The sequence below is a fragment of the Crassostrea angulata genome, chromosome 10 (genome assembly GCF_025612915.1).
Source record: "Crassostrea angulata isolate pt1a10 chromosome 10, ASM2561291v2, whole genome shotgun sequence".
Lineage (NCBI taxonomy): Eukaryota > Metazoa > Mollusca > Bivalvia > Ostreida > Ostreidae > Magallana > Magallana angulata.
Genome location: NC_069120.1, coordinates 34,509,025 through 34,534,956, shown reverse-complemented (window position 1 = coordinate 34,534,956; position 25,932 = coordinate 34,509,025). Strand labels below are relative to the sequence as shown.

Sequence of the window (25,932 nt, the reverse complement as noted above, 5' to 3'; positions counted from 1 at the left end):
GGTAAAATAATATGCAATATATCATGCTAGTCCAATTACAACTTTGAAAACCATGAAATGGTATGTACCGGAATAGCTAGTGTATCTATGTTCCCAACAGACTATGTACAAGTTATGTCTCAGGAACTACATGCAGGGTTGTCTCTAAGACCCAGGGAGCGGGGAATTCCCCCACCTAAAGAGACGTAATTACCCGGCTATTTTTGGATTTTAAACACAATCTAGCTATAAGGTAGACCCCCAGACCCCTTTCTACTTTTTTATTTCTTCCTTCTACTTCAATTTTTAGAGACAAGCCTGCATGTTACATGTATACACATACACAAATATAATATCTGGTAGTTGAGACAAAACATTTTTTATCACCTTTTTATTTCAAATATAAACACAGAATAAATTCAACATGTCCATAGTATCAATTTAATACATGTGTATAATAACAAGATTATAACAAAGTCGACACATTACAACTTTTAAAGTCTGCCAGCAACCACTTTCTTTGCAGTTAAAAGCATTAATTGCATTTAAAGCAAATTAATTGATATATTACACAACAATCTGTAACAAACAAAATGTTATTTTAATACATATACAATTACATGTATATAATTTAACTGTAAACATTTATATCAGGTGGTAAATTTCATTACTATTATTGTTAGTAATAAGTATTACAAGATAATTTTAGAATTGACATAATTAGATGTACAAAGTTGGTTTTTGAGCATATTTATAATCATATTATATATCACTGGAACAATTAACCATGATTCCCCTACCCCCTTTCCCCCCAAAACAATCAAAATAAATAGAAGAATACAACCCATGGGGACTGTAAATCATATCTGTGGAGTTTTAGTGCTTGAGAGAGGGTTCATGCAGGGGAGGGGGGGTTATGTTTCAAATCAACCATGCACCCAAGTCTTATGATCATATTCATAATGACTAGACACAGTTATTAAATCAAACAGTGTCCTCTGGACAGTTTGCCCTTTGCTCTGGGGTTGATCTGAGGTACCATTCTACCCAGGCTCCATCATACACAGGTACAGTCTTCCCCAGCTGGAAGGCTGCAAAGGACAGGACACAGGCAGACACACCTACAAACATACAGCTAAACCATTCAGTTGCCAATGTTTCATTATCCAATGATAAATAGATTACATTTATGAAAGAATGTCTTCAAGATTTGAAAGTACGTCCTGTGCTTTCTTAATTAAGCTTAATTCTAATCCTACAACCTCAATTCTCATTTCTTTTGAAACTTGTACTTATATACATTACTTTACATTGTATACATTACTTTACTTTATAACTATATACCATAACCAATTTGATTTCTAAGATAGAGCAAAGTGCCAAGGGATCTGACAATGACCAATTTAAAGGTCAGGTTCTGTGATGTCAGAATAAACTCATTATTTCATACAAGATAATTACATATACGACAATTAAATTCATCAAGCAATTACAGTAATCATTCCAATGTCTGCGGTGTGTGAAATTGAAAATGAACTTAACGTTCTTTCCTCTTGTATCGATAATATTTGTAAAGATAACATTTCCAAAATAGCAAAAGATATATGCACTGTATTTGTCAACACAGCCAGAGAAACGTTCGGCATATGTAAACACGTAGATAACTAGTAACGAAAAAAGTAGTAAGCCGTGGTTTAATCGGGTTTGTAGAACAGCAAGAAGAAAATATCATTTAGCAAAACGACTATATAATAGAAATAATTCAACAGATAATAAAGAAAATCTGAAGGTACTAAGTAAGCAATACAAGAGAACAATGGATGGTTGTATCAAAGATTAATATAAGAAAAACATTACTAAGAAACTTGTCAACTTGCGTTCTACTAACCCGAAAGACTACTGGAAAATTTTACATGGTTCAAGACGGGATGAAAAATGTGCTGTTAGCATTGACGATATGTTTCAATTTTTAAAGGATATGAATGAGGGCTGTGAGAACGGTGAATCTAATATTGATAACCCTGATTTTATTGGTACATGTATGTATGACGATATTCTTAACGGTGAAATTTCAGATGAAGAAATTGTTGCGGCAGTTAAGAAACTTAAAAATAGTAAAGCCGCTGGGTATGATCTTATACTAAATGAACACATTTCATCTACTCTGTCTATTTTTCTACCAGTGTATAAGAAGTTTTTTAATATTATTTTCTGTAGTGGGTTCGTTCCAGATGAGTGGCTAATCGGTATTATCAAACCAATTTATAAAAATAAGGGGGATACTACTCAGCCGGAAAATTACCGCCCGATATCTCTTTTAAGTTGTCTAGGTAAACTTTTCACTAGTATTTTGGCCAATCGTCTGGAAGCATACGCCATTGAGACAAATCTTATTTATGAAAACCAAGCTGGGTTTAGAAAAAACTACTCAACTTTAGATCATATTTTGACATTACAATTTCTCTGTGATATTTTCATGAAAAGAAAAAAGAAATTATTTTGTGCTTTCATCGATTTTAAACAGGCGTTTGATACTGTATGGAGGACCGGCCTGTGGAGTAAACTTATTTTGAATGGAATTAACGGGAAATGCTTTAGATATATTAAAAACATGTACATGGGTATAAAGTCACTAGTAAAATTAAATGGTATTGCTTCTAATTTTTTTGAATGTAATGTAGGTGTTAGACAAGGAGAAAACCTTTCCCCTTTCTTATTTTCTTTGTACATTAATGACTTAAAAAACTTTCTTTTGGAAAAAAATATTGTCGGTTTACAAAGCATTAGTAATGAAATCGAAAACGAGTTATTATTACATTTGAAACTACTTATTTTATTTTACGCTGACGATACCGTCATAATGGCGGAATCGACAGAAGACCTTCAAAACGCCCTCAACGAATTTTATTGTTATTGTACTCAATGGAAACTTAATGTCAATGTTAATAAAACAAAAATAATGGTTTTCTCCAAAGGTCCAACATCGAAAAAGCTTTTTTATTAAAAAGGAGAAGTTATTGAAAATGTTAAAGAATTCAAATACCTGGGTATCGTTCTGTCAAGAACTGGTTCATTTATTAAAGCAAAAAAGCATTTGTGTGAACAGGCTCAAAAGGCTATGTATGGTGTTACCGTATAAGAAAAATTAGAAATTTTAGTTTACCAGTAAATTGTCAATTTGATTTGTTTGATAAGGTTGTTTTACCAGTTTTATTGTACGGCTGCGAAATTTGGGGCTTTGAAAATCTAGATATTATTGAACGTGTACATCTGAAATTTTTGAAAACAGTTCTTAATTTAAGAAGCACAACACCGAATTTTATGATATATGGAGAAACAGGGCGCTACCCATTGTATATTAATGTTTATACAAGAATAATTACATATTGGGGGAAAATGCTAATAAGCCCTGAGAACAAAATTGTATATACAGTGTACAGATATTTATTTTCACAACATTTTAATAGCGATTGTAAAAGCCCATGGATTGATTGTATTCAAAGAATTTTGAACATGTGCGGGCTACAATATGTCTGGCAGAACCATAATTTTGTCAATATAGAATGGTTATCTGCTACTGTAAACCAAAGATTAAAAGACCAATTTATGCAAATATGGTCAAATGATATAAATTGTTCTTCCAGAGGTCAAGTGTATAAAATTTTAAAACCATATTTTGGCTTTGAGAAGTATCTTGATATTTTACCTGTAAAACTAAGAAAAAAATTCATTAAATTTCGTACATCAAACCATCGTTTTCCTGTAGAGACAGGCAGATGGTATAACATTCCTTTGAATGAGAGGTTATGTCTTTTGTGTAATAAAGGTCTCATTGGTGATGAATTTCATTATATTTTAGAATGTTCGGCACTAGAAGAAATAAGGAAAAAATACATTAACACAAAATATTGGAAAAGACCAAATTTTTTTTAAGTTTTCTGAACTCATGACTAATTGCAGTTGTAAATCGCTAAGAAAATTATGTGTATTTATTTCAAAAATTTTTGATGCTGTCTGCTCCTCTTAGTTGTTTTCCTATTATGATCCTTTATACTAAAATCTAACATAAGTAGTGATTCTATAGTCTGTTCTTTTTTATTTATATTTTTTCCCTGTATGAAAATGTACCTGTTTGTCTGTACTTCTGACGATTTGTATTTGTATGTATTATATATATGTTCCTCTTGTACCAAATTATTTGGTCTGAGCGAATAAACTGAACTTGAACTTGAACTTGGAAGTAACATTGTTCAAAAAGACTTCAAAATATCACTTATAGAAAAGTGAAACTTGCCATCTGATTGGTTAAATCAAAGTTCATTCTGACGTCACTGAACATGACCCTCAATATCAAAGTACCAGAATATAAAATGAAATGACAAAAACAATGTACCGGTACTCCTACCTCTCAGTAGATCTTGCATACAACAGATACATACAAACTCAAATGGGTCATGTAACACTTACCAGAGCCACAGGATGCCACCAACGGTTGCTCGAGATCTATCCCTGATGAAACAAACATTTCCTTGAGTTCCTCTGGTGATTTCAGGGTCCCTGCAGTCTTATCCACAACAGTTCCATAAGGAATATTCTTTGCCGATGGAATGTGTCCTGGTTTTATGCCTTTAGTATAAAATGATTGAATGATTTTATCGGTAAAACAACACTATAACAATCATTATATAAATATGTGATAATGCGAGTAAAAAGTACTTGCATCATGATTTGATTTCTTCTGCTACAAAAAATCAATCTCTAAGAAACATTTACACAGCATTAAAAGACTTGATATACATGCATTTAATTATTATTAATACATTATTAACTTCTTTCAAAATTTCTAGAACATAGAGTTCTCAATATAAAGGGGAGACAGGGGTTGATTTTTAACTGCTTCAATAGGCAGAATTAGCTGCTTCAAATTAAAAATAAAATATTACAAATAATTCCGACATCCACATCTTGAAACATGTTATTCAAAACTTCAAAATTGGTTTACTGAGAGCCCTGCAACTAAACATCTATCATTTTCATGCAAAAATAATATTAGTGAGTTTAAATGTACATTTTACATGATTGTATTAGGTTGCAGCTAGGATAAAGTACCTGGTCTTGGCTCAGGGCCTGTTCCATTAAATCTGTCTGAACCCCTTGCATCAATTATTTGGAAAGACTTCTCATTTAGATTTCTCTCTATATCTTCAAAACTTTTGACCAATTCTTCTCTAAACTTGGGAATAAAAGTATCCTTTTTTACTTTCTCAATAATGTCACTTGTAGCATAACCATCTTCGCACCATTTTTTAAAGCCTCCATTCAAAACTGAAACCTGCTCATGTCCAAAAACATGAAACATCCACCAAGCTCTCTGGGCAGAGAAAAACCCATAACCGTCTGAAGCATCATACACAATGACATGGGTATCATTGTTTATTCCTAAATCTCCAACATATTTAGCGAAATCCTGTGGCTTGGGCAACATGTGCTCATACTCTGAGGAATGATCACAACAGTCTGTAATGCTGAAAAACTGGGCCCCAGGAATATGTTTCTGTTTAAATTCTCCATATGCATCCCTATTGGCCTTTGGAAGATGGAAAGTTGAGTCTAATATTCTAAGTTTGGAAGATCCATTTGAATTGGATATGCATTCAAAGAGCCATTTCGTAGAAACTAGAGATTGAAATCGACTCATTTTACTTGATTCTTTTATGGCATCAAAAATGGTTAACCTCTCTCCAAAGCCTATCTATACTGAAAGAGAAAAAACTTTACACTAATTCATTCATAGCACGTACATGTAGCATCGTTTTTGAAAGATAGAGGGGCCTCAGGACAGACCCAAAACCTTTTAGTAAATCTTCAAAATCCTAATCCATTGTGGGAGCTAGTGGGAGGGTACGAAAGACGAATAGGGCCACATAAAAAAATATTTTTATTTCGTAATTACTAGAAAAGATCGCGTTATTATGTGTTAATTATCTCGTTATTACGAGAAAAGATCTCGTAATAACGAGAAAAGATCTCGTTATTACGAGTTAATTATCTCGTTATTACGAGAAAAGATCTCGTTATTTTGAGTTAACTATCTCGTTATTACGAGAAAAGATCTCGTTATTACGAGATAATTTTCTCGTTATTACGAGAAAAGATCTCGTTATTATGAGTTAATTATCTTGTTATTACGAGAAAAAACCTCGTTATTACGAGTTTATTTTCTCGTTATTACGAAAAAAGATATCGTTATTACGAGAAAAGATCTCGTTATTACGAGAAAAGATATCGTTATTTTGAGTTAATTATCTCGTTAATACGAGAAAAGATCTCGTTATTACGAGATAATTTTCTCGTTATTACGAGAAAAGATCTCGTTATTATGAGTTAATTATCTCGTTATTAAGAGAAAAGACCTCGTTATTACAAGTTTATTTTCTCGTTATTATGAGAAAAGATATTTATTACGAGAAAAGATCTCGTTATTACGAGTTTATTATCTCGTTATTATGAGAAAAGATCTATTTAAAATGGCACGAATCATTATTCTATTCTTTTAATGTAAAGTGTATGAACTATTGCAATGTCTATTGATATACACATACTTAGCATAATCATCGTTTAAAAGCGTACGCATAATTTGATATAAAATCGGACCAAGCAGTTTTAAAGAAATTTCAGAAGAAGAAGCAAAGCAGATTGATAAGTAAATTCATTGAACTATTTATCAATAATAAAGAAGGATACATGTAATTTGTTTTCAGACTCCAATATGTTATTATACAAAATCAATTATTTTCAATATACATGTAGGTTGTGTATGAACATATAAAACACAAATTCGGTAAATCCTGTATATCCATATCCATGACTGAAACTATATAGTCACTAAAGATATCTGTAACTAATAGAATTGTGTTTTTACGACTATAGGACTACCTGGTATTTACTTCGGAGTGGGATTATAATATATATATAAGTTTAATAGTAAAATTACATGAAGTTCTTTCCTTTTATTCAGATAGGATAAAATGTCAAATCCAATCATTTTGAACTGTAGATATTAATGAATAATGATCGATGATATTTTTAAATATTAATCAAAATTGAATCAATGTTTCTGGAATGAAAAAGATAGACTAAAGGGCGATCCAGTCTAATTCTTTGCAGAAACGCACTATTATATATAGATCTATTGTAATAACGATATCTTTTCTCGTAATAACGAGAAAATTATCTCGTAATAACGAGATCTTTTCTCGTAATAACAAGATAATTAACTCAAAATAACGAGATATTTTCTCGTAATAACGAGAAAATTATCTCGTAATAACGAGATCTTTTCTCGTAATAACGAGATAATTAACTCGTAATAACGAGATCTTTTCTCGTTATTACGAGATCTTTTATCGTAACAACGAGATAATTAACACCAAATAACGTGATCTTTTCTCGTAATTACGAAATAAAAATATTTTTTTATGTGGCCCTATTCGTCTTTCGTAGGAGGGTGTACAGTACATAAATCTTTTTTCTTGTTAATTTTCCTGTAAAAGTATTTTTTTCAGGCATGTCCAAAATGTGGGGGGGGGGGGGGCTCCTTCCAAATTTAACATTCTGTATGTGAATTTATGAAACATGTTTGAGAAAAAGGTAAGGGGGTCTACACCTCATGCTACATGCATGCTGCCATGGGTAAATACAGATGGTGTGTTGTACATCATACATGTACGTTTGTATTTTCAAAAACCAAGTACATGTATTCATAAAATCTGTTCATATAAAGCAGACTATTTTGTTAATATAAACAATTCTTTTAAAAATTATGCATAAATCATATATAACTCTAATACCAATAAATCAAATGATCCAGTGTCCTCTAGCCCGAGTCAGTGAGTGGGCTGCCCATGTGTTTTGTAAACATCCCTTATATCATTAAAAATAATGGTATCATTTAAGGGAAAAGTAATTACATTTTTTAACAATAGATATATTTGCAAACCATATAGAAAATAAAATTCATTGCAAAGAAAAAACCATGTATTTATTCATGAATGAATTTCATTCAGCTCTCTTTTCATTGATGTAAGGGTATTTGTTGTCATGAAAATATGGCCGACGAGGAGGAACAGGAACCAAATGAAACGTCAGAGAATGTCGAATTCCAAACCGAGCGCTCGGTCAGACAAGCCAAAAAGAATGCAAGACTTACTCAAATTATCCTCAAGAATGAAAGAAATGCCACAACAAGACTTGTATGCGCAAATTTCATTTTTTCTTTTTGTTGAGTTCTTAATCCGATAACAGTTACAATGTGACAATGTCATATGTTTGAATAATGGGGAGGGTTTTAACGCGAAATATACCATCGATTGTTCTGTCATGTATGCAGATAATACAACAAGAACTTAAATGCATGTATAGAATATATCTACATTTTGTGTATTTTTATGGAGGTTAGAATGATCGATGAACTACTATACTATATATTTTCTACTACTAACCCAAACAGTAACATTCCATAGTTAATCCCAGGATTGGGTTTTTGATCCTCATTTCATTCTCTTGTTTGATTTTACAGTTGTTCAATACTGATCGGGAGAAAAGCAATCTGATGTTAACTGATAAACACAAACCCAAAATTGAATTATGGAGTATCAAATTCCAAAATATGTTTTAAATACATTTACGTATGTTACGGTCAGACCAGTTCAAATACCGGCACCTGATAGCTCAGTTTGTAGAGCACCTGACTAGAGATTCAAGAGGCCCGTGTTTGAATCCCAGTCCATCATTATCTCTCCCATCCCCTTACATTTGGTACCGTGACCAACCTCTGGAACTGACAGGTTAACTCCTGCCAGGGGAAGAGCCTGGGGTGATCTTTGAGGGCGAAGATTGTTTATGGGGGGGAGAAACGCGACGGTCAGACAGGTTTGAATATCGGCCCTAGATAGGCTAGCTCAGTTGGTAGAGAACTCGACTAGAGATTCAGGGGGCCAGAGTTTGAATCCCAGTCTTTTTGTTTATGTAAATTTGTTAGAGTGAAAAACAATTATGTGTCAATGGCGATATCTTAAATATTTTCCCCTTTATCAATTTCAATTGCACTTCTTTTACAGGTATGTGTATTTTTTATTTAAAATCATCCAAATATGCTGCATAAATATATTGGGACAGGATATAGTAAAGCTATAATTATGAAGATGTACTTGATTTGCATAGAAATGTATTAGCATTTTCATTTTTTTTTTTTTTCATTTAAAGGTTTCTGGAATTTTAAAGAAAGCAGCAAATGAACGAACAACAGATGAAATAGATATTTTAGCGAAATCTCCAGAACTAACATTAAGATTACAGAAATTAGCAAAGAAAAGAGATGCAGCAAAATCAAGACATCTTGAGGTAAAACTCTATCCAATGAATAAAAATGATTACAGTTACAGTAATTGTAAATGGTATGCTAGTAGTAAAACAAATCTAATTGAACTGTTCGACTTCCTTATGCATTTGTTATTGTATGTTTTAAAAAAAGGGTAAGTGAAATTCTGTGTAAAATATTTACTGAATGAAGCCATTGAAAATTTTAAGATTACAATATAAGTTTTGACATTGATATGTTATCATATAAAGATTATGAAATTTAAAACAGGTTGAGGATCCAGAGGATGAGTTACAGTACAAGTGCCAACAACTTGCTGAAGCCATTAGAACCTCAAACAGTGTAGTTGTTTACACAGGTGCTGGAATAAGCACTGTAAGTAGAGCACCTACATCCCTACTTTTTGTATTCTTTAAAATTTTGATTTGATCTACCAGTATTTTCTTGTGTACTTGACCTCAATTTGGATGTTGTATGAAATGGGCATACATATTGCTAATATGTACAAGTAACACATTTACACATGCATTTTATGTGTGCAAGTACCAGTGCTTTTTTTTGTGTTTTTGTTTATGAGTACATTGTATGTTTCCTTTTTAGGCTGCCTCCATTCCTGACTACAGAGGACCAAATGGGGTATGGACATTGCTACAGAAAGGACAGCAGCCAGAGTAAGCTATGATACGTATTGGAACATTCTTATAGCGACGAATCTTCATACAATTAACAACTCTTTCAAACATTAAAATGTGAAGATAACGGTAATGAGTGGTTGGTTACTTGCCAATTAAAAAATTATACTTTTAGTATAAAAATCATCTCCCACCAATTTAAAAGCATTTTGTTTTATGATATTGGATTTACTTTCTGTATTTAGAACTTACTCATGTATTGTTCATGAAAACTTTCAGAGCCCAAGACCTAAGTGATGCTGAGCCTACTATCACCCATATGTGCATTACCCAACTTTACAGAAATGGCCATGTATGTTCATGCTTAAAAAATTCTGTACTTAATTGAATATTTTGTTGTGTTGTTAGTTCCTATAAATAGAATCTTTATCTTTTTAGGGTCTTTGCATAATAAATAATCAGATAAAGGCAAATTTATTTCTTAATTGGATTGAGGTTAATTTTGTTCCAAATCTGCTGCAGGTAAAGCATGTTGTCTCCCAAAACTGTGATGGCCTCCATCTGCGTAGTGGATTTCCCAGGAAATTCCTATCAGAGGTGCATGGAAACATGTATATTGAGGTATGTGTGAAAGTTTTGACCCATTCATAGCATATACTCACAGAAAATGTTAAAAATATTTTTTCAGCTTTCGTTGTGGTAAAATTGTTATTGATCGAGAAATTTCATCTTTGCCATATGTTAAACTCTTTGTGTCATCATTAATGAACAGGAATTGGCCTATATTTTATTAAAAAACCACAATTGTAAGAAGTTTCAAAGTAGGATACTATTATTTAAGAATGATATAAAACATAAAAGAAGAAAAAAATACATTTATTGAATTTAATTTTTTAAATATTTTCCTAGGTATGCAATCACTGTAAGCCTCAATCTGAGTATATTCGTCTGTTTGACGTCACTGAGAAAACAGGAGTTAGACGACACAGCACTGATCGGTCATGCCACAGCTGCGGGAAACCATTGAAGGACACCATTGTTCATTTCGGGGAAAAGGGTGGGCTGAAATCTCCATATAGGTGGAAGGAGGCTGCAAAAGCTGCCAATAACTGTGATATTATTCTTTGTCTGGGAACCAGTTTAAAAGTAAGAACCTAATCAATTCTATGACTTGCAATAGATAGAAATTCTTACAGGAGCAATTTTTGTTTAATATGCATGTTTATTTATCATAAAATACTTTTGTGTCCAAATACGTTGGAGCTTTAGAATATTTAGATTGAAGTATTTGTTCTGACATAACAATTTACAATTAGAATTCTATAACAATTTTGTAGATATTTTTGTCTGACATACCAATTTACAATTTGAATTCTATAACAATTTTGTAGATCTTAAAGAAGTATCCATGTTTGTGGTGTATGGATAGGAGACTTCAAAAACGACCTAAACTGTACATAGTGAATCTCCAGTGGACTCCTAAAGACGACACAGCAACTCTAAAAATAAATGGTATGAATGCTTCGAATATCTTTTATTTAACAGTCACATTCATGTACATTGTGCATGAACCTTTTTTTTTTTCTCTCGGTTTAACACAATGGTCATTTTGATTTTATTGATTTTTAAGGTCGCTGTGATGATGTCATGAGAAGAATTTTTGAGATACTTCGAATACCTCTCCCATCATACAACAGGTACTTGTAGTTCTTGTTTCTGTAATATTCTGCATGCAGACTTTAGTGTTTTTTGTTACATAGGATTTAGAATTTGTAGCAGCTTTTTCTTTATTTTAACTTTGTAAGATATGCACATTGTTCAAATTAGAGAGTTTGGGAAATTATCATGTGAAAATGTCAGTCTTATTATTGCATTGGGTCAATACAGATGGGACAAAGATTTTGTTTTTTAGTTTATTGATAATTTTTCATTTATCGCCATGTTTGTTGCTATATTTGCAGAGTGGAAGATCCTATTTTCACCGCGTACTCACCTCTCCGAAGAAATGAAAAACTTTCTACTTCAAAGAAAATACTCAAAGTACCAATTATCATTCAAAGGAGGAAGAACAGACGGCCGCAGAAAAAGGAAATGAACACTGTTGATGTGCCAAAAGAAGAACCACTGAAGCAGGAAATGTCTGTTGACCCAGTGACCCCTGTTGACCCTTTGACCGTGAACTGCACAGTGACAAGAACAGGTCATGTCCAACAACCCATGTCCCCTGCAGGCTCTGGGACCAGACCTTCCCCGTTACTTAACCCCAACAACTACTTGTTCCCTCCTACCCCTCCTTTCATGAATGGAACTAGTCAACTACCATTCATGCAACAGGTTTTTAATATCAATGCACTATTACTTGCCGCAAATCTTCAACGTATGTCTGGTCAATTTTCAAGCAGTGCTTGTGAGAAGTGTAGGATGAGACTAGATCCTAATTGTCAGTGTGCTAGAACTTTGCCTCAGGGACTTGGAGGACCCTTTCCAAGATTTCCTCCCTTTCTTCCATTCCTGCCACAACCGGCATTGCTGGATCAATTCAGGATGGGCATGCCATCTGTCTTGCCCCTGTGGCATCCTCCTCCTCAGGGAATGTATCAGACTCCTTCTACAAGTAGTAGTACTTGTAGCACACCCTCTTATAGGGTGCAGACTGTGCTAAATGACCATTGCTACCTCAACAAAGCTCAAATGCAAAAATTGTCTCCTCAAAGTAACGCATCATCTGCACCTGTCTCACCCATACATTCACCGAAACAGAACAAAGTCAAGCAAACCAAGTCTTCCTGCAACGAGAAATTAAACCTCAGGAGCAAGGTGTTGGAATCCCCCAAGTCTTCCCTCAAACAAAGTCGGACTTATACTTCTTCGGTGAGGTTTTCTTTAGAGAGTCCTAGTTCCAGTGAAGAGGATGAAAAAGACTGTCTTCGGCTGGACTTGTCAGATCCAGGCATCAAAAGGGAAAATTCTGACTCGCCACTAGATAAAGAGGACCTAAGCGATGACAAATCAAAAATTGCTGTGATAGCAAACGACAACTTGACCTTGGGTAGATCCGTTTCTGAACAAATCCTCAACAATAAGACTGACGGTGAGGAACCAGAGGTTCCAAGTCGGAAACGCAAAATTGTAAGAAGTACCTCAGTACCAGGATGGTTCGGAAAGGGTCTGAATTTAAAAAAGAAAAGAAGATTTTAAGCAGTGGAGCTGTTATTAGTCAAGTGAACATTTTTTAATGTTTTGCATTTTTTGATTGAATTTTGTTTTTTTGTCAGCTACTATACATTTCATGCAGGTGCAATATTTCCCCCCTTTCAAAAATGAAGTATATTTTTGCTTATCACTCTGGGTAATTTGGATATTTCACAACATGATCTCATGATAATTTTTTGGTATGAAGACTGATGTTCTTGGACTTAGTCAATCAAGAGAAGAAGATATTTATGTACCATTTTGTATGCATGCATTGTACTTTTGACCTTTTTTTCATGTACATTTTCTTTCTTGTTGTAGATGTATTTAAACAAATTTGTTGCTTTTGTAGTGAAATTTTTGAATGGTTTTGGGTCACACTGGCATTTTTTTCCTGTGTGCACGGTGGTATTTAAATAGGCCAATTCAGCAGATGCTGGGTTTTTCACTTAACCTTTTGAAATTACTGGATTCGCTACTAATGACGAGTTTGTGTTATAAAATCCTCAACAGAAATACACTTTAAACCTTTTGCACAACTAAATTGTAGTTCTGAAAAATTATCCTCAAGTGCTGTTTACTATATAACTATATAATCTTAAAAATCTATGTACTGATATTTAAATATGTACACATCCAAATCATTCCAGTCTTAAATTCAAAGATACAGGTACGTGTAGTTTATTTTGATTTCACATATTATTTTCACATATCATTTAAAGGCCTGAGTGAGTCTAGCTCACTTGAAAGTCAGGTGAGCTTTTTTGAATAGAATCTATTCATTTGTTGGTTTTCAACAATAATTCTTTTATTTTTGAAGTGAATGTTGGAGGGGTGATAAAGAAATACAGTGTATTTCTTCATTTCCCAGAACCATACATACTTTAAAGCAATATGAGCTGTATTTTTTAGAATTTTATTTTGATGCAAAAACCTGCTAGTATGATAAGTCTGGATATAACTTAAACTTTTATGATAAATAAGGTTTGAAAAAAAAATCATTAATTTTTGTCAAAGGAAATATTTTTCTTCTAAGGAATATATAGCAAATCAATTTTTGTACAGGACGACAGTAATTCAATTTTGCTCCAAATAAGGCTTCTTAACGGCCTTTTCCACAAAAATATGGCGAACAGAAACTTTAAAACCATGATATTTTTGTCACTTTAGTAGAAAATAACATTTAAGTAAAAAAAAAAATTTAACATGAAAAATGCAGTTCATATTGTTTTAAATCAGTATTTGAATTTATAGAGCTGAATTTTTAATTTGAAAAAATATATTTTTGTCTCTTGATCAAAGCTACCTTTTTGTTTAAACTCTGAAATGATACAAAACTTTCGTAGATTTTTTTTTTCAATTAAAAGTAAACCTTTCAATATCTTATTGAATATTTCTAAAGACATAGAAACTTGTTTATTGTTTTGGCAATTAAAAACAATAAATAAATCAAAATTTCTACCTAGGAACTCCTAGAAAAATTCATTGTTCTGTGTGTTTCATCATTAATAATAGGAATTTGCAAATCAAAGCTTTTCCCAAATGCACAAAAAGAGAGCGTAAGTATTTGATGCAAGGTTGGCATGCATATAAGTTGTCCTTTGGCCAGTAGAACAAATTTGTATACTATACGTATTTTCACTTTTACTTTTTGTCCAGTTGAAGGAGTGTGTAGTGTCTTTTATTCTGTGTCAAGTAATGTTTATGGGTGACAGACATCACAAATCATGATTTAATTTAATAATGATGAGTTTTGTTGACTTTTAATTTTTGGAAATAGAAATTAAAAAAAAAAACCTCGAGTATGGTCTCTTTGGAGTTATGTCTCTCTTTTTTTAAAGAAAGATTTTTTAAAAAAACTTTATACTTGCTTGTCTTGCAAGACTGGTACTTTCCAACTTGATTATGGAATAGCTGACTAAATGATGTGGACACTCCTGCTTGCATATGGTATAAAAATCAAGCTCTCTTGTCTTACTCGGTAAATATATAACATGTAATAGTACACGACCGTTTGCATCCAATACAATTATTGCAGTCGGAGATTTGCCCCCGGCTGCCATAGAGACACAGAATTCATGACGAGGCATACCGAAAGTTTAAAAATTTAACCAACATAATAAATCATTGTCTATTTGAGACGAGCTTGTGTTCAACAGGCACGGATTGTAATCAAATTTTCGAATTCGGGTTTGGAACTTGCACCTTCTTGGCAGAATTTTCTTCATTTCTTGGTAGGGACACACATGCGTAAACGCCAATTCGTCTACCTTTTCTAAAGAAGTTCGAGCCCACTTAATTCATATAAGATTGTGAAAAAGTCAATATAAAGATTTATAAGACTTGGGTCTAAGAAACCAAATTGACATGTTTAATTATACATACACGTCTTGGATAAGAAGAAGAAATGAAACGCAACAATTTGCCCTTTAAGATTATTGGTCGTATCACTATTACTACCCTTATTAATTTGGTGTATGCTGAATGTGTTTGTATGTTGCCATGCATTTTTTTTTCAGATTTGCTCTATAAATTTTAAAGATAAACAATGTTTATTATATATATATATATATATATATTCCTTGCTTCTTTGGGACTCTTTTGAAAATATGCGTAAAACATGTTGTCGTATATATATACAGGCTATATCAGAAAAGAGCGTGTTATTTATCATAAATGGACGGGTGACTTCATGCATACGTAAAGACGGAATCAGAGGCGTGTTCAACAGAGCGAGCGCTCGCGAAAATTTGTGTTGCGGGTATACGGATTTTTGGCGAGCGCTCGCGAGCGATTGCTCTGTTGAACTCGCCTTTGGTGTCGTTGTACATGGAAGTCGTCAGGATGCCTTGGGTATCCACCGACCGTTGGTTTTTCCGATGTGTGGGACAGGGTCCACTGAATCATTGACATTTTATTTAAATCGATATCTCAAATTTCTTTAAATGTGATTGATGAAGAGTGAAAATTGCTGCATGATCAACCGTGGATGAACTTGCGTCAATATTCAATGGGGAAAAAAAAATCAAACAATGCATTTAAAGGTTTTGATCGAAAAGCAAGACATTAGAGCCCGTCCTTGATTCGTTTTATGATTTAGCACCTCTTATTGATGTAGAAGATGTTTTTTACTTTTCTATATTGACATAACGATATATAGTTTTTGTTAAATGATAATTATTTATTCGCTACCCCTAGACCATTCAAAGATTATGAAATTACTAGTATTAAATAAAAACTACATGTAGGTGAAATTTCAACATTTTTTCGTAAGTACAGTTTTAAATGAGGTATAATTTGAACTTTTTTTTTTCTTATTCACCCCCCCCCCCCCCCCCGGGTCAACCTTCAAACAATGGTATTAAATATCAAATCGAGAATTACATGTAATAAAACTTATTTCTTGCAGCAACATCACAGTGAAATGATTTTGATTTCCCAACGTAAATAATATACATATAAAAGACTTATGCTGTTTTGACAACTTAAAACGTTCTACCCACGGTGGTATATATTTTTCTTATCAGCCGCCTGTGTCCAAACAATGACAATTCTGACTCTTTCAAGGGGTTCGGGGAGATTTAAATGTGCGCCGAACTTGACGAGATTCAATCAGTTCTGCGCTAGTGCCATTCGATCACCAGGATGTTTAATTCTTTAAATGTACACGTAAGTCTTAAGATCGAGTTGTGTATATGCAGTTGATCGAAGGAACATGGCTGCACTACGATCTGTGGTGCTGTTAATAGTGTTCACGGGGATACGATCGGAAAGTGAGTACTTTACAGTCATTTACATGTATATTATTCTGTTGTTACGTATACACGAGTTCAGTTGCAGTGAGAGAAAGAGGTTGGGGGGAGGGGGAGAGTTGTCTTAAGGATCATCACTGAAATCTGATCTTTCCTCACTTTTTCTTAGAAAGAAAGATTTCGATGTAAACCCTACTTACTTTTACCAATTCCGTGTATTTTTTTCACAGTCGTATATATTGTTAGCCAGTATATTCATTCTGTTGTAAACGAATATATACACGAGTTGAGTTGGAGTGAGGAAAAAGAGGGGTGCCATTTAGGATCATCACTGAAATCTGATCTTTTTTTCGTATTTCTTAGAAATATATATTAAGCTGCGATGTTAAACATTATTTATTTATAAATCTTACGAATACTAACTATAAGTCAAATAAACTCATGTATGTTATCTATAACATTTCTTTTATTGTTTGTACATGTAAAATATAGTTTTTACTGGAGTGTTTTAATTCCCCTTATTCGCTTGTATACCCAGTAAATGAAAAGGCTTACATAAAAGGAGAGAAAGAAAAATAGGACGCTGTAGAAAAAGAAGAATACGCTATATATTGAAAATTTCTGACAATGAGATTTAAAGTTTATGTTGTTTATTATTTTCAGTGTAAGTAAATTACCGGAGCAGAACATTTCCATAAAATATGTAAAGGCCTCGTTCTCCAAGAACATTTCGATCATCACTAATTGATTTCAATCAATTTGGGTGCGATACGCCGAGTTTTTTTCACTGATTTACCAGTTTATAGATTTGAGTTTTTGTTGGTAAGCGATTTGCACAAACATCCCCAGGGGATAGATATATTTTCGGGACTCAAAGTTCATTACAGGATTTTAAACTGACCAATTTCTTACGCCAACACCAACAATACAATGTAATTTGCCCCCTTTCACATTCTCCATTTTCTTTCTTCGTTAAGTTCTTTGCCGTGGTTTGTTTTCATCTTTAAATGGCATTTCTTGGATTAGAGTGTGATTCCTTTGACCACCCATTGTCCTGATAGAAAGTAATATATTTGAACTAATTCTGCAGGTATTCATACCTGCATTTACCTATACCTTTCATTACATGCTGCACATCTGCCCATGTCACCATAAGTCTCTATACATTTATTTGATTTTTAAAAGTAGATAAGAGTTAGTTACTATAATAATTGTAATTAGTTGTCAGTTAAATTTTGATTTTTTTTTAAAATATATACTTAGCCTTTTTGGTCACCAAATTGGACTTGTTATCGGTTAAGTGGATAAGGACCCATAGTTCCAAATTGTTATAAATATTTATTTTGAATATATTTAAATCACGCTTTAAACGGAAATATGAAGTTAATCAAATCGAATGAAATCATAGTTTAAACTGATAATATGTAAACTTTAAATGTAACTTATATGCCGTTTAAACAGTTGAATTTTGATTCTTCGTTTAATGGCATTTGATTTTGCAATACATTGATTTTTAGATAAACACTATTTAATGTTTACTTAAAAAACCACATGCAGGCACATGTAAATCATATATAAATGTATTTTGCTTACATATAGAATATATTTTAAGAGCTCTTTTTGCTCGATCATTGTGTTTTCAACCAGTTAACAATACTTGAAAATGATGTTATTAACATAATGCATTATGTGCACATATCTCAAAGGAAATGAGATTTTGTCATTAATTGAATAAACTGTAAGGGTAAATCAGCACATCAAAAGAATAACAAATGAAACATATAAATCCAGAAACCAATATTCTCTCTCTCTCTCTCTCTCTCTCTCTCTCTCTCTCTCTCATTTTTACTTTCCAAACTCTAAACGTTTCTGTTATTCTGTTTGTTTCAGAGACCATTTTCGACGCAGATTCATACACAGTGGTAGATCCCTCAACGGTCAGCAATCCAACCGAATATGAGGATCCAACAAATTGCGGTGCGGATCAAAAAATTAATTAATTACTCATAACTATAAACGTTACTTATTCTTTCGTTTGATTTTAGGATTTAGTATTTTAGAGATAACTATTTTTCTTTATGTTTATCGATTTTTTAAATTCTAATATCTAGGGAGCAAGTTATACAGTATGGCCGTTGAAAAGGATAAGAACATGGCGGTGAGCATTCGAGTGGCGGACTTCAATAAAGGAAATGCGGACTATTTTCGGGCCCATCCGTCTCTAGCTTTGTGTCTGCAAAAAGTTTTCTCAAGAGTGTACGACGTCACAAAAGAAAAGGTAACATTCTTAAAATATGTTGATCATATTCACCCATTATATAGCATTGACAATTATTTTTTAAATAAAACTCTTTTTAGCAAACAACAAATGCGTGTACATTTATTTAAATTTATACACTTATATTTAATCGTTTTACTGTTACAGCTTAAAATCGACAATGGATACGAAACTAATACGGTGGCAAGCAGTCATACCGATCCCGACAAGAGAAATTACCTCCGCAGCGGATGTGGTGCCGTCATATCGTATAGAACTTCCGGTGACATCAGCGAGATATCAAAGGCTGCTTTGAATTTATGTCCCATCATATTTGAAGTAAGTTTACCCCCCCCCCCCCCATATCATTATTTGAATTGTACTTATATTAGAGATTTTTATAGACTAGAAAAATATGCTGGTTATTGATAAAACCGAAAAACTAAGTGTATAGCTGAAGAGGTATTAGCGAACAAGATGGAAATGCAATGATTTGAAAACATAGAGATTTTTAATTATAGCTTAACCTTTTCAACCTTACCTCATGATAAAGTAAAGTAAAAAAAAAAAGTAAGTTAAGATAAAAACAGTTTATATGACCCACCTCTCAATTTACATCAAAATGATATCAACAGGAAAACCAAAGGGACATTGGTATTTATGTAGACTCCACCAAAGTCTTACTGTTTATGACGGGAGACATTACCACCACTCCAGTATATCAAGGTGGTGGCCTTACAGCGACAAGTGCACAAGCTCTTGTGAACGAAGGATTGGGTGAGTATCTCAAAAGGTACTCCGGATTTATTACCAGTTTTAAAAAAAAAATCTTCATTCAGTTTCGAATTGAAAAGTATCTAAAAAGGAGGATTATGGGTCATATTGAGATGAAGTGAAAAATAAAAGTTGTTTCTTTTGGCAAACCAAACAGCTCCTAAAAGCATTCCGGATTGCAGCAATTTTCCGGAAATTTCCTCGGGAACAGAATATCCAACAGGGAAAACTGACCCCACGTCTGTTGTGGGGGTGGTAGACGAAGCTGTCACCCCGGCGATGGATACAGACGTTAGAAGGTTGGGATGATAACTTGACCATAGCCCCCAGCCCCCAGCCCTCATCCTAGCTATAAAAAAAATTGCTAATCACTCATCAGACATCTTTGTCTCAAGAATGAAAATCTAGCTACTCAGATATGTTTTTTGTTTGTTATACCCTTTATAAACTTAAATATTGCGATTGAACATTGCAGATTGGCTCAATATTTTGGAACAGATGTAGATTTCGCAGGATGTCAGCCTTATCCGGGAAATTTCCTGACTAACAGGTAAAGCAATGAAATCTAGAACATAATGAATATTTCTAAACAGAATGCATTCTTTCAAGTTGATAGAATTATATATTAAAAAAACCACACACACACACACAAATCCATCTTGTTTCAGATGCCCAGTTCGCGTGATGAACCCACGACTTTTCAATGTCCTCGTCAATTTGAAAGCTTACGCGAAAAATGCCAATTTAGGCGGTCCAGGTTCGTTGCGTGATTAAATTCTCTACGGTATTAAACATATTATGTGATAATGTCCAATACAATTATAATATCAGATACTAAGATATATATTTGATAAACAGGAGGCAAAATAACTGTGGATGAAGCTTGGAACGAGGGAACAGACTCTAGCAGTCTGCGAGCAGAAGGACGGATGATCAAAGTTAAGCTTTCTGCTGGAAACACAGCTGGGAACCTTGGAAAACTCGCCCAGTTGGCCATCTGTGCTAAAGCTGACCATGTTTCAAACTCAGGCAAGTAGAAAAAACAAAAAACACTAGTGTTGGAAGTAAATGCATACAGTTTATAAAGTTGGAAGGTAACAATTAATCTTTTTGTAAATAGGCTCTTACATTTTGATATCGGTGAAGAAACAGAAAGGAAGAAAAGAGGTCATGGTTAATTTCCCAAAAGCGAGTTTGGTGTCTGTTGAACCACCATCTTCCAAAGCGGAAGTGTACGCACTGCCCACAGAAATGATGGACGAGGAAGACCAATATCCACTATTCGACTCCAGCGGAAGAGTACGGTTTTATATTTTTGAAAATAAAATTCCATTATCGAATTTTTTTTTTGGGGGGGGGGGATGGGGGTGTTTTAATAATTTGCCAAAATTGCTTGTCGTACCGGTATTTGAACGATAAAAACGATTCTATGAAATTTCCAATGCATTCCGTACTATGTTACTTTTTTACAGTTGGATGTTCAAGTTAGTCAAGGGGCAACGCTTTCAAAATTCATGGCCAAGGACACCCAATTTCGCTATCTCCGTTTGGAGCCTGCCATTGCTCAGTGCTATTCTAAACTGATATACAATGAAAACAAGTGGCTAAACGCTTCCGGTAGAGAATACTTAGAACAATTGTTTTTTTAAAGGAATTTCATAATCAATTAATCAATGCAACAACAGAATTTCTCTTTAATTCAATGAAACTCTCTACAATGTTTCTTGAACAACTTTCAGTAACCGGTATCCAATGTCCTCCCCATTTCAATATTTTGTATATATATTTTTTTGTGTTAAGACCCACCAATTGATATCGACATTGTACGAGCCTTCATGTCTAACGAGGAGCAGAAGTCACTGATTCAGAGTTCCGACGAGCGCTACAACACCCACACTCTGGGTCAGGCACTGGAGCTGAGATACGCCAGCACCGTCCAGAATTCCACGTCAGTCTACAACAACGTCAGACTACTGAAAAAGATCGTGGACGTCTGCGGTCCAGTATTCCATAACTACGGCTTCAACATGAACCTCGGGTTATACCCCAAGTCTGTCTATGTCAGCATGGATGAGGATCAGTTCCTGTTTTGGTCCAGCTCCGAGTCACTGATCCCACAAGGGTTTACCGAGCAAGAGTTTGATCTGTATCTTGAGGCCAGAAGAGAGGCTGCACTACGTAAGATCTTGCGTATCTGAAGATTTTCGAAACTATGAATTTTGGAGTTTATACACAATTTTTGGAATTCTTCTTGAGAATTTTACCCATACGGATGAAAAATGTAATAGTTTTTTTATGATTTCTTTAAATTCAACAGAGTCGAGAATCGTAGACCCAGACGATCTGAAAGAAGCCTGTTTCGAACCGGCTGTGCCACAACGTCAACACATCCGTTACAAGTACAAGGAACCAAAAGCTATTCTTCGAAAGAGAAGAAGGAGGAGGCAGACAGCAGACGCGTGTGTGCCGTCTGATAGTACCGACTTCTGTACCTCCACCCTCAAACACAGGCAGGCCGTGGTGGATGAGCTGTGGACCCTGATGTCTAAGAACAAACACATTTACCACGAACCAGAGAGTGAGGTGGAAGACGCACTGAAAGGATGCTTGTTGGCTTGTGGGACTTGTTTGGAAGGTACGTACAGCAGGGTGGTATTTATAACCATTTTAAGCCTTCCTTATTGTTATTCCTGTTTTGAAGTTCTTTTGTTGCATATATCTTATAAACACATTAATTCCCTATATTTTTGTTGTGTGCAAATACATGTAATTATCGAGTAAACGATAATAGGTTTTAGAGATGTTAATACGTCAAGGAATGGTTGATTAGTTTTTTCAAACGGCGGCTTCAAAGGCAATTTTTTGATATCTCATTCAACTCTTCCAGTGATTGTTTTGATCTTCCTTTTATGATTAGGTCACATCTTTAAACCCTGAAATGAATTTTGAAGACTGATCGACCTTTATAATATTAACGTTTTTATCTTATCAACCTACTCCAAGCAAATTCTGATCAAATGTTTCCCATTAAGGCGCCATCTACGAGAAAAAACTAGAACACTGCAGCAACTTGATTCACTGGATGCCCTTTGACCTCATGAATGACCAAAAAGATATGACGAATTTCTTTGCACGAGATAATTTGGATACATTTGCTCTTGCATGTGAAGGCAGTGGTCATTGTTTATTGCGGGCACCCATCTTCTCTATTCTTGGTAAGTGTATTAAATTTCCGGATGTAAAAATAAGGACAACATTTTGATTATGATCAAAAGTTCTAAGCTTCGCGCATATTTCACTTTTAAAATAAGAGGCCTATTATACAACATTACTTACCTGAGCAACATATTCACTTAAGTAATTGAGTTCTAACTTTAAACAAAGTACATGTAGCTAAATAATTTTACTATAGTTTCAAATACAAATTTATACAACATTTAAATGTAAAATTCTTTTAATTAAACTGTTTTGCAGTCATTTGTTTTCATAAATTATAGTCTCTATTTTCTTCAGAAGAATTTTAAAATGAATTTCTTAGTAAAATCAAATCACTTTCCCTCAATTTGCCTCTGCATGACCATTCGGCATTGCGTTGTAAATAAACTTTAATATTTACATATTTCGGGCTTGATTGGATTTGATCACGCCCGATCTAAATTATCACCTCATAATACTCACAGAATAATTCCTTATTCCTCAAATAACCCTTGAACATGCTTGATTTAATAATTTAAAAAATAGTCTCTATTTTCACTTTTCATTTTATTTTGACCAGTTAGTAAACTTTTGCCATCGTTTACTTCGGAGTTTAATTTTTAAATGCCCCTTCCCCGATTTTGGCCTCTCTCTGACCCATTCTGCTTTAATTGTGTACTAATAAAAGTGAAATGTAACTACTGCCAACAAAAAATATTACAGCTCCTAGCGTGAAACTTCGATATCGGCCAGACCCTGCCAGAAGTGTAATTGAGGACCTGTATTCCTCCGAGGAGAATCCCAGCCCCATGCTTTCGCTACTTGAGGAGTTGTATGCCATTCACGCTATTGGGGTCACCAAATTCTGGGTCAAGGACGAAAAGGAAATCAGTTCAATGAAGCTCGCCTTACAGGTATGTTTTTCTTGAAAAAATTGTTCCTTGACAATCATATTTCAAGGTAACAAATATAAAGATCATTTTAATAAAAAAAAAATGAAAAATTGTCAAAATTGAACGTTTTTGCATGTATTTTACATGTATCGTTGTTCATAGGCGGCGCTGATGTACAACCCTGATGTCACAGAAGTCCACATCTACGTCACACAGTCCAACAGCAAGTCCCCCGTCCAGGGGGAAGTTGAGAAGTTCGTAAAGGAGTTTGCCCAGGGTGGCTGTCCCACGTATACCCGGGAAATTTTGTCGCCTTTCCGAATTATGGACCCGCCCCACAGTACGTTCACGATTATTAAGATTACTATACCTCTTGAAAAAAAAAGTGGAACTATCGCAATTTATTAAAAAATATTTTGTTGGCAAAAACATAGAGCCTTCCTGAAAGAGTTCGTGATATAAGGATTACTATAGTGTATAGTACATACGTATGTTATAGAATGTATAAACGTTGAAGTGTTTTAAAGTTTTAAAGTTTTTTTCCGACTTGTTCACGACTTCAGTAATTTTTTAAACAAGGTACCGTAAATAGACTGTAAAGACAACTTTTGTAAATATTTTGATCTTGGGTAAAAATACCATACTCAAAAACTTTTTAAATGGTTATCGCAAAACTTCACCCCGTAAAAATAACCATGTTGATTTACGCAGATTCACAATGCCTACGTATTTTCTTTACTATAACAATATATTGCAGGTGTAAGAAAAAGAAGTGCCTTGCTGCTAGGAAAAGGAAGCGAAGAGATGATGAGAAAAAGTCTCAGTCGAGAAATTGACGAATTTTCTCGAGAGGCCCCTTAGAGCCCCCCATGTAAACAAAGCTCTTTTTATAAACTTTTTCAAGCAAAATGTGATGAACTATGAGTATTATGATTATAAAATGGCATCAGATTGGTTGTATTTTGCTGAAACACGATAATTATTGTTATTCATTTGTTAAATCCAAAATATATTGGGTTTTTTAGTCGGAATTAATATAACAACAAAAAACCTTTCTCAGTAAAATGAAGATCGATGTCATTTTGAAATATTCAAACACTATATGTTGACTGTATGTTTCTTGCATATTGTTATCTGTCTTCCTATTTTCTTAATACACAGTGTTAACTCTGTTTTACTTTTGATCAATCAATTGGGGTTTTGGGGAGTTTTATTGGGGTTTTTTTTTTTGGGGGGGGGAAGGGTGGGGGTGTTGTTTGTGGTCGTTTTTACATTTAAGATGTTGAGGCAAATCTGACTAAAAAGACTCATTTTTTCTTCCACAATCTTTATTCCACTTTCACATCCTTGTAAATTAAAAAAAAAAGACAGGAAAGCCTTTTATCACAAGTCATAAAATTTCACAAATCAAAAACAATTTAATAAATAATAATTCTTATTATATATACATTGCCGTGTTTCAAGCTAATACAAAGATATCCCTTTTGCATCCAATCATGCTAACACATTTTGACACATCAGCATCAAATAAACGGTTACTCTCTAGTGAACAACCCGAAGACAACAATGATTAAAGGGAGAGTCCGTCTACACACAAGTCAGGCCACAAAATACGTTTTTTTTTGTCTATATATATATTACTGACTATTTACAAAGGGGTGTATGTGTTTGCGCATAACATTGAAACGACTTCACAAGACAGACACAAGCGTCACCAGAGCGAACACGTAAATATAAAATCACAGTTTCTTTACGTTATTGCAAAAAAAATAAATAAATATGTCTTTATAGCACCAATTAAGATAAGTGATTGTCATTGCCGCTGCATATATATTTTTAAAGATTAAATTGCGCACGCATCTATCTACAAGCTGACTTC

General features: G+C 33.9%; 3 protein-coding genes across 4 annotated transcripts; 2 read left to right on the top strand and 1 right to left on the bottom strand.

The window, feature by feature from the left end:
- Positions 1–353: 353 nt before the first annotated feature.
- LOC128166130 (3-mercaptopyruvate sulfurtransferase-like) lies at positions 354–7,921 on the bottom strand. Of its 2 annotated transcripts, none has more exons than XM_052831082.1 (4): positions 7,830–7,921; positions 5,089–5,736; positions 4,447–4,605; positions 354–1,100 (listed from the first exon to the last, which is right to left on the bottom strand). In XM_052831082.1, exons 2-4 carry the CDS (start codon positions 5,675–5,677, stop codon positions 964–966), a joined length of 885 nt encoding a protein of 294 aa, XP_052687042.1. In that variant the 5' UTR covers positions 5,678–5,736; positions 7,830–7,921; the 3' UTR covers positions 354–963. The 2 variants fall into 2 exon arrangements, with proteins under 2 accessions (XP_052687042.1, XP_052687043.1); XM_052831083.1 differs by having other exon boundaries at positions 5,089–5,731; positions 7,830–7,894.
- A 139-nt stretch (positions 7,922–8,060) lies between these two features.
- Positions 8,061–14,992, top strand: LOC128166129 (uncharacterized). The gene is made up of 10 exons (XM_052831080.1): positions 8,061–8,231; positions 9,244–9,381; positions 9,629–9,733; positions 9,959–10,029; positions 10,270–10,342; positions 10,513–10,611; positions 10,900–11,136; positions 11,382–11,502; positions 11,621–11,687; positions 11,952–14,992. Exons 1-10 carry the CDS (start codon positions 8,088–8,090, stop codon positions 13,186–13,188), a joined length of 2,292 nt encoding a protein of 763 aa, XP_052687040.1. The 5' UTR covers positions 8,061–8,087; the 3' UTR covers positions 13,189–14,992.
- A 1,803-nt stretch (positions 14,993–16,795) lies between these two features.
- LOC128168079 (uncharacterized) lies at positions 16,796–25,225 on the top strand. Its single transcript, XM_052834171.1, has 17 exons — positions 16,796–16,955; positions 18,825–18,911; positions 19,046–19,212; positions 19,360–19,530; positions 19,827–19,968; positions 20,123–20,264; positions 20,441–20,515; positions 20,634–20,722; positions 20,824–20,994; positions 21,086–21,264; positions 21,438–21,582; positions 21,766–22,143; positions 22,283–22,600; positions 22,998–23,180; positions 23,884–24,074; positions 24,216–24,393; positions 24,811–25,225. The coding sequence occupies exons 1-17, from the start codon at positions 16,898–16,900 to the stop codon at positions 24,912–24,914; spliced, it is 2,778 nt and encodes a 925-aa protein (XP_052690131.1). The 5' UTR covers positions 16,796–16,897; the 3' UTR covers positions 24,915–25,225.
- Positions 25,226–25,932: the final 707 nt, after the last annotated feature.

Bases quoted from the DNA above. Each gene is read 5' to 3' on its own strand.
- LOC128166130 (XM_052831082.1), bottom strand. From the start codon at position 5,677: ATGAGTCGATTTCAATCTCTAGTTTCTACGAAATGGCTCTTTGAATGC. The intron at 4,606-5,088 runs GTACTTTATCCT...TTTATACTAAAG, and splicing joins AGGCCCTGAGCCAAGACCAG to GCATAAAACCAGGACACATT. The intron at 1,101-4,446 runs GTAAGTGTTACA...GTATGTTTGTAG, and splicing joins GGTGGCATCCTGTGGCTCTG to GTGTGTCTGCCTGTGTCCTG.
- LOC128166129 (XM_052831080.1), top strand. From the start codon at position 8,088: ATGGCCGACGAGGAGGAACAGGAACCAAATGAAACGTCAGAGAATGTC. The intron at 11,503-11,620 runs GTATGAATGCTT...TTGATTTTTAAG, and splicing joins AGCAACTCTAAAAATAAATG to GTCGCTGTGATGATGTCATG. The intron at 11,688-11,951 runs GTACTTGTAGTT...CTATATTTGCAG, and splicing joins CCTCTCCCATCATACAACAG to AGTGGAAGATCCTATTTTCA.
- LOC128168079 (XM_052834171.1), top strand. From the start codon at position 16,898: ATGGCTGCACTACGATCTGTGGTGCTGTTAATAGTGTTCACGGGGATA. The intron at 20,265-20,440 runs GTTGGGATGATA...TGAACATTGCAG, and splicing joins ATGGATACAGACGTTAGAAG to ATTGGCTCAATATTTTGGAA. The intron at 20,995-21,085 runs GCAAGTAGAAAA...TTTTGTAAATAG, and splicing joins TGACCATGTTTCAAACTCAG to GCTCTTACATTTTGATATCG.